The sequence below is a fragment of the Channa argus genome, chromosome 9, assembly GCF_033026475.1.
Source record: "Channa argus isolate prfri chromosome 9, Channa argus male v1.0, whole genome shotgun sequence".
Taxonomy (NCBI): Eukaryota; Metazoa; Chordata; class Actinopteri; order Anabantiformes; family Channidae; genus Channa; species Channa argus.
Window position 1 is genome coordinate 17,332,422 of NC_090205.1, and position 8,492 is coordinate 17,340,913.

At 40.6% G+C, this 8,492-nt stretch overlaps 1 protein-coding gene across 1 annotated transcript; it reads left to right on the forward strand.

Annotated features, from left to right (window-relative positions):
• The first annotated feature begins 688 nt into the window (after nucleotides 1-688).
• Nucleotides 689-8,486, forward strand: LOC137133175 (indian hedgehog B protein-like). The gene is made up of 4 exons (XM_067516478.1): nucleotides 689-1,566; nucleotides 2,964-3,121; nucleotides 3,445-3,548; nucleotides 5,351-8,486. The coding sequence occupies exons 1-4, from the start codon at nucleotides 1,261-1,263 to the stop codon at nucleotides 6,085-6,087; spliced, it is 1,305 nt and encodes a 434-aa protein (XP_067372579.1). The 5' UTR covers nucleotides 689-1,260; the 3' UTR covers nucleotides 6,088-8,486.
• Nucleotides 8,487-8,492: the final 6 nt, after the last annotated feature.

Here is an 8,492-nt window from a genome sequence, read left to right on the forward strand (position 1 = left end):
TGTGCGCGTGTGTGTGTGTGTGTGTGTATACACGTGTGTGTGTGTGTGTGTGTGTGTGTGTGTGTGTGTGTGTGTGTCAATGTGGACACAGCCTGCAGGGAGCAAGACATCTAAATGTTATAAAGATGCAATTTGGCCATTTTAGGGAACAGACATAAAGCATGAATCATGGCGAATATTCAGGATGATTGTCAGCAGTAGATCAGGGATGCATTTAGTCACAGTTTTAGTCATTCAGTCATCATTCAGCTGAGCAACCCCTCATTTAGTCCACCTGCCAAACATCCAGGCAATCTGTCTTTTTCACAGCTAGTAAATTGTCCCATTACCCAGTCAACCAGTCCACCAGTGACCCTTGATCCTCCTTGATACTGGAATTTATCAAGTGAATAAGAAACACTAGTGGCTGCATATTCTGGCAAATCTATTGGTTTCATTGATTCTGATTGTTTACAGTCTGAAACAAAGTTAAAAAAAACCGGGACTGTCAGCACGCAGAGCTGTCAAGGGCACAGACATACAAAGACAACAACTGGAAATGTGAAGTGGCAGCACTCAACGGCAAAGCTTATGTTTGCTGCTCTCCTGCCTGCCAGCAGAGTGGGGACAGGACTCTCCAATGCGCCCAGTGCACGGGAGGGGCGGGGTGGGTGGCAAAGAAGGGACAGAGGGAGAGAGGGAGAGGAGAGAGGAGGGCAGAACTGGCAGGGTGCGGTCTGAAGTGGCAACAGATCATTTTGGATCACTCAGATCCCTTCAATTCAACTGGAAAGCTGCAGCTTGTTGGACGCCGGCCGCATATGGAAAGGGAAAGCTTTCAACCCAGAGAGGCACCAACCAAACAGCAGGCGAAAGTGGCTGATGTGACCGTTTCCCAGAGCAAAAGAAAGAGAGAGAAACCACAACACTGCAACTTGGATATCACTAACCGCTCTCTCTCTTTAACTCCCTCACCCACCAAATCGACTTTGAACCTGTTTGTTTAAATACACGGACTTAACAGCCTGCACACTAAGCCAGCGTTGATTCTGACGGGCGGAGGGAAAGACGTTTCTAAATTTGGGTTAATTTTTTTGTATCCTTGAAAAACTTTTTAGTGTCCTCATGGTGCCAGGTGCAGCCGAGGCGCTGAGCTTCTTCTATCCGAGATTTTCGGACGTGGTGTTGCGACTGTCACGGACGATGGACTCGGGAACTGAACCGGGGAGGTACTGAAGACATCTCTCTCCCCAGGGAGAGCCCTCCCTCCCCCCCGGGGCGATGAGGATCTCCTTGCTCTTTCTCACCACCTCTCTGTGTGCCTTGGTCCTCCTTCTCGCACCTGCCTTGGAGGGCTGCGGGCCGGGGAGGGGGTACGGCAAAAGGCGGCTGCCGAAGAAACTTATCCCGCTCGCCTACAAGCAGTTCAGCCCCAACGTCGCCGAGAAGACCCTGGGTGCCAGCGGGCGACCCGAGGGCAAAATAACGCGCAACTCCGAACGCTTTAAAGAACTGACGCCGAATTACAATACAGACATTATCTTCAAGGATGAGGAGGACACGGGCGCCGACAGGCTCATGACCCAGGTGAGGAATGGAAATGAATGGGAAGGTCTAAAGAAGGGCATGGATACAAGTCATCCTGCACAGATGTGCGCAGAGGGACCAGTGTTTCTGAAAACGTTACTTTGTGTGCCATTGTACTTTCCTCAGTTAGACATTTAAGGTTCAAGATCCTATTCGGTTATAGTCCTGAGCTTTCAGCTGACTGAAGCAAACCTGCTCCATGTGGTTGAATGAACTGTTTCACTTCAGACAACCTCAGCAAGCGTTAAATCCAATTGTCTGCTACATGTTTGCTGTCAGTTAAACTTTTACACCAAAATGATTGATTTAATTGACTCTTGGGATTGTTCTGTCTTCTAAGCTGCAGTTGTTGTCCTGCAGTATTTTTGTTACTCCCAAACTAAGGCATATTTTTTTTAATGGTAGCAAACGTCCTCAGCCTCTGTTTCCAGATGGCCCCAAAGGTGATGGGTTATGTTTAAAGTTAGCAGCGTTTAACCTGCCAATAAATCATTTTAATCTAACTTTCAATTCTCACTGCCATAGCAAGACAAATCTCATTTATATATGATTCTAATGAATCACTACCTAGGCTTTTTGCCTTGGGTGAAAGATCCAGTTTGCAGATCCGAGAATATGGGAGTCCTGTTTGTAAAACCAAGACTTTAGTCTCTATCAGTTCATTCATTCATTCATTCATTCATTCATTCATTCATTCATTCATTCATCCATTCATTCATTCATTCATTCATTCATTCACTCCTTAATTAATTAATTCATCATTCATTCATTCATCATTCATTCACTCAATGACGTTCATTCGCATCAACAATTCATCGTTTCTAATGAGATTCATTAGACCTGAGCAAATAGCTCCTCACTGCTGATGGCATACTGACCACAGGCCTTACTTTGCTATCTGGAAAACTAAATCCTCCCAAGCAAGCACACAAGGGTAGTTGTACTGGGTGTACTTTAACCATTAACCTGACACACGTACCATGACACAATTGTAATATAATTACCCTAAAAGCTTTACAATAGAGTTACCTTATGCTTGGATCACTTTTGTCTTAGTTTGTGACGAACATGTCTTTTGCTCTTTAGCTAATGTCTTGCTCTTCTCTTTATCTCTGGAGTGTATTTTTCTGTCATGCCACCTTTCCTGTGTCCATCCTAATGTGATGAACCTGATGTGTCTCTTTATCTGCACCACCAGACCCACACACTATTCATAACTGTGTGTGAGCTTATTATCCCTGAGCTGATCACATGGCTGTATCCATTCCTCGCATCACATTTGTCCCACATAGTCCATCATTCAAATAATGTTTTTTTTTTTTGTGGCTACTTTCTAGCTTGTTTCATCATTGTTTCTAAACACCTGTCTTCACTCTCTTTCCTTTTGCCCCCTTTAGCGTTGTAAAGATAAGTTGAACTCTCTGGCGATCTCTGTGATGAACATGTGGCCGGGTGTGAAGCTCAGGGTGACAGAGGGGTGGGATGAGGACGGCCACCATTCAGAGGATTCGCTGCACTATGAGGGACGTGCTGTTGATATTACCACATCAGACAGGTAGGCATAACAATAAAGCAGAGTATGTGTTGAAAGTAGGCCAGACATAGACCAGGGCAAAAGTTAAACTACTTTCAGTCTTTCAGTTATGACAGTCAGCAAGTCAGTCAGTCGATCAGCTTATCAGTTGTGGGATGAGTCAGTCAGTCAGAAAACTAGACTTGCTTCATTTCTTGCTGATTGCATGCAATTAAGTCCTTTTAGATCCTTATATCATCCATATTGGTTTTCTGCAGACCTTTGGATAATTATGCCATGGTATTGAATCTTTAATTAAATCACACCTGGATGTTAAGAATATCTTTTTGTTCTTTTTTTCATAGAGACAGAAATAAGTATGCGATGTTGGCCCGGTTGGCTGTAGAAGCTGGATTTGACTGGGTCTACTATGAGTCCAAAGCCCACATTCACTGTAGCGTGAAGTCAGGTAAGAAGTGGATCTGATCTGCAGTGTCTGTGTCTGTGTGTGTACGTGCTATTTGAATTTGTATTTATATGTTTTTTGTTTTGGGGGCCAGCTGTCTGTATCACTAATGAGGTGGATGCTAGACTCTTTGTTGGTGATTCTCTGGCTTTATGTGCCTGTATCCTCAGTCTCTCTGTGTGTTTGTATGTATGGCCTATTGGGAGCCAATCAAAGCAGGGTGTGCACCTGTGCTCTTTGCTGTAGCCAGTCTCACTTCTAGGTCAGATCTGATTCTAAAGTGATTAGTCTTTGTTATTGTAGGATATTTTGCTATGTAGATAGAGCCAGTGTCAAAGTACCATTTTAATATAAATAATGGCTACAGTATTTTTACTAGTGAGATAGTGCAGCCGCTAAAACTGCAGCTGTAATTTCAATCAAAAACTGGTAGTGTTACATCTTTTCATACAATTAATACTAACTTAACAGATATCTGACCGTCCTTCCTGTGAGTATTGTTATGGTTAATATCAAGCCACAGCTTTCCATGATACACATACTTTATGAAATCTAAATCAGATACAGTCCTTACACAAACAATACCTGGGCACATTCCACTTTCCAATTTTAGAAATCTATTCACCCATGTCTGGTACCACCAGTTATTCGATGCCAAACTACATTCAAGCACCCATTGAGGCTGTGAGATGATTAACTCTCTCTTTGTTTTGCTCTTGCTTTTCCTTTAGTAGGTTTCTGTCAGATCTCTTATCTGAGTCTTATCACCTCCAAGTCGCAGCCCACCTTTTCTGCTGCCCTCAAGTTACAGCTTCACACACCTTGGATAAATATTTGGCTGCCATAAGAAGGCCTTAAGAGAACCCTGAACCCAGTTTCTTAATCCAAAAAAGTATTTTCCAAATTAGCAGAATTCATTTTTTTGTTTCTAGCTCATCACTGTGTCACTGCTCTTTCCTTTTGTGAACCAGTGAAAGAACATGTGAGAGAGACAGTTTAAAACACAAACAATATCTAGACCCAGGTTTGAGTCTGTGTACTTTCCTGTCTCTCTGACCCCAGGCCGTGCTCTGACTGTGCTGATACAATCAGCTGGTTATCCATTACCTCTTGCAGACTACTTCTTCTTGCCACTTTGTCTCACCAATGTCTAGAGTAGCAGGAAAGACATGCATGCCACAGCAAAGGGAAGGGGCCAAGTGAAGTGTCCCCTTTGAGAGCATTATCTGAGGATAAGCACACGGAGGGGGTTTGTCTGTTTGCTAATTTGCTAATTATTAGGTTCTCAAACACATTCCATTGACCCCACTGGAAGAAAAAACAGAAAAACTGATAGGACTGATAATTACTGAAAGTTTAGAGGACCACATAAACCTGTTCACAAACAACTCTGGTTATTTTATTTTAAGAGTTAAAATGTCAGAAATCAACAATTGATTGAAATTACAGATTTTCTAAAAATGCTAAAGATTTGTGTGTGTGTGTGTGTGTGTGTGTGTGTGTGTGTGTGTGTGTGTATGTGTGTGGATATGTAGTTTGAACCTGAGTCACATTATATATGTTAACAATCTACCTCTGATCCACTGAGATAAAATTGCCCTTGAATGAGTGTCAAAGTCTGGCTTGATCCCTCTGTGACCTAGAATAACCTGCAGATGTAACAGCTCAAGTGCTGCTCCTCCTCCTATTTTATTTCTTTATCTTCATGTTCTGTCTCCATGTCATAAGAAATGCAATACCAATTATTCACAAAAAATGTTAATGCTTTGTTTGGATCAGTAACATAATCTTCTTTTTTCTTACAGAACATTCTGTGGCAGCCAAAACTGGTGGTTGCTTTCCTGGCAATACTGATGTTATTCTTCAGGGTGGGATTACTAAACAGATGCATGATCTTCGCCCAGGTGACCATGTGTTAGCTTCTTCAACCACAGATGGCCACGGTCCCCTTCTCTACAGCCCAGTCTTATCCTTTTTGGACCGACAGCCAAATGTCACAAAGGTCTTCTACATTATTGGCACTGATGCAGGACTTACTATTACACTCACAGCAGCTCACCTGATCTTTGTCACAGACTGCACTGGTGGGCTAAGTGAATCGCGATGGGAAAAATCAGCTGAAGAGCCACTTTTCGGTTTCACGTTGAGGGCCACGTCTAGCTGGGAAGCAGGTCTGAGGACAGTTTTTGCTAGTGAGGTCAAGCCGGGACAGTGCGTGATTACTTCACAAGGAGAAGTGGCAGCCCTTTCAGTTGTGACCTTTGTGAGGGAGCAGATGAGCATCGGTTTGTATGCCCCACTCACCCAGCACGGGTCTATAGTGGTAAACGGTGTGCTGGCATCCTGCTATGCTTCTGTGGACAATCACCATTTGGCCCACTTCGCCCTGGCCCCACTGAGGTCATTCCACAGCCTGATAGGACCTTTGGAACCGCAGACTGATGGAGTGCACTGGTATCCTTGGCTTCTGCAGAAGCTTGGGATAATGTTGCTGGATGCTGGACACTTCCACCCCTGGGAGACTGAGCAAGGACACAGCTAGCCATAGAGAAACAAAGCACAGAATACAGCTGTTTCCCTTAACGAAAGAAGGTGACCGGGGAGGCCACCAAAGACAGTTTTATAGTGTAAATTAATTTTGTACTAACTCCACTTGCCTGTATGTGCCGTACTTTACCTAAATGTTTGAGAGAAACAACAAGAGGAGACTGAAAAGATATGAATTAATCTTTCAAAATATCTCTAAATGTCTGAAAATATAGGGAACTGGAGTGGCCTATATTGTGTGAAAAAAAAAAACAATGAAAATAAAATAAATACCAACAGAAATAATGAAACAAGTATTCTCCTCTTCAGTCTATTGAAAACAAAAAAAATATACAACAATTAGGTTCCATCATAGGTTGGGAGTGTATTTTGCATCTTGAGATCAAGCCTGGGCATACTGAGAGGGAACAAACAAGGCACTATTTGAAGATCTGTATGTAAAGGTATTCATACAGAATACATACTGCTCTGTTTACTTACAAAATAATAATTGCAGTAAATCCACTGTTTCTTTACTCTTTTTGTAGCACCTATACTGTATATTAGAATTCATTTACCAAATAATATTTAACTTGAGAATTTACAAAGGTCATTAAAATGTGTTTGATAAAGTTCCATGCTTTTACTGAATGCGGTGCAGCATTGTGGTGCTATTGCACTGCAGCTACACATCCAAAAAGGGTTTGACTGTTAAACTGTTGAGTGGGAGAGAATGATGATGTGTGTTTAGTTCAGCTAGATAGATGCACGGTGCTTTGATGGCAATGTTGTTCTTCCAAGTTTACTAGCTGTTTCATTTAACTTAATTGTCTGAGAATGATTTCTATGGTTCATTTACACATCTTTTTGTTGCTATTGTTTTTTAAAATTGTTTCAGGTTTTCATGTTTTCAGGTCAGTAGTATATAATTAAGGCATACACGACACTCAGGCTGTATTCAACTACTGTATTAAGCAACTGCTATGCATCATGATAAATACCAGTTATCATTAATTTTGAATAGTTTGTTTGATAGCTCTCCTTTACATGATCTTTCTTTGTTTACCATATAACACCTAAGATCTAGACGAGCAGAGGTACAGAAAATCTAATATTTAACACTCTGTGTGTTGTGATGTGAGAGAAAGAATATTACACATGTAGCTCATTTATGCGGAAAAACTTTGTATGAATATAATCTGCAAAAAATCAAACACTGCTCGTATCTAGGAACTCCAAGATGTCTTTCTATATGTCTGCTCAAAGATTTATCAAATATGTATATTAAGCTATTGTTGGAGAGACTATTTAAAGATCTATTTTTAGAAAATAATGTAAACTATTATTATTTTTGCAACTCTGTCCATATCATTTGTTTATAAAACACAAAGTTGTTTTAAGCCAAACGTATCACATGCTTTATTTTGCAGAAACATACATACAGTGGATTACTATTCACCCAGTGTAATAAAGCCACGACTGCAACGTTCTTGGTCAAGTAGATAGACACTGGCTTTTTTTTCTCAAGAAACAACAATAAGGGCTAACACATGGGCTTTGAACAGTGTTAAAAAAGTCATGATTAGAAATGGCTGTAACACCACAACATCCAGCATTAAGCATGGTGTAAAGTAACTAAGTACATTATAATTTTCTGCTAGTGCATACTTATACTCCACAACATTCAGAAGCAACTGTCATACTTTTACCAGTACATTTACGCGAAAGATATATACTGTAGTTAATAGTTAGTTTTCATTTTCAGATTCAAAGAAAATATAGTATAATCACAAGGCTAAGACTTTATTGAACTGACTTTATTTAACAGTAACAGTATGTGAAGAAATTGACATTTCAGTTATTAATAATAATAATTTAAAAAGCACTTATGAAATAAAGTACAAAGTGCTGATTAACAATGTATAGATTTAACAACATATGGTCTTATAAGATCATTAAAATACTCTGCATAAACAAAATAAGCTTCTACATAAAGAGTAATTTTACATTTTATACTCGAAGTATTATTAAGCATTTATTATCCTTTTGTTATTTCATTTAAGTAACATTTTCCGTGCATTACATTTAATTGTAATGAAGTATTTTTAAATTTTGGTACTTATACCTTTACCTAAGTATAATTTAGGAGTGATCTGAGTACACTGGCTGTGGTCACAGGGTGGGCTGCTGTTTGGCTTCAGTACCATGGACAGCAGCACTAAGCAACACTTGTCTTCACTCCTCCTGATGCCTTAACATATTTTCTGTTTTCTAGAATGGCGAGTTGGTCCTTAAACACAGCACCTCCTGCTGAAAATATTTAGATTTGCAGTAGGAGTTGGGACACAGACTGAAAGCAGTCGCTTTCTCAGTTTGTTCACATGATGCATCACCAATTACAATGATCATATTAAAGAGTCA

Excerpts from the sequence above, each read along its gene's own strand:
- LOC137133175 (XM_067516478.1), top strand. The coding sequence starts at position 1,261 with ATGAGGATCTCCTTGCTCTTTCTCACCACCTCTCTGTGTGCCTTGGTC. Across the intron at positions 3,122-3,444 it reads GATATTACCACATCAGACAG|AGACAGAAATAAGTATGCGA; the intron begins GTAGGCATAACA and ends TTTTTTTCATAG. Across the intron at positions 3,549-5,350 it reads TCACTGTAGCGTGAAGTCAG|AACATTCTGTGGCAGCCAAA; the intron begins GTAAGAAGTGGA and ends TTTTTCTTACAG.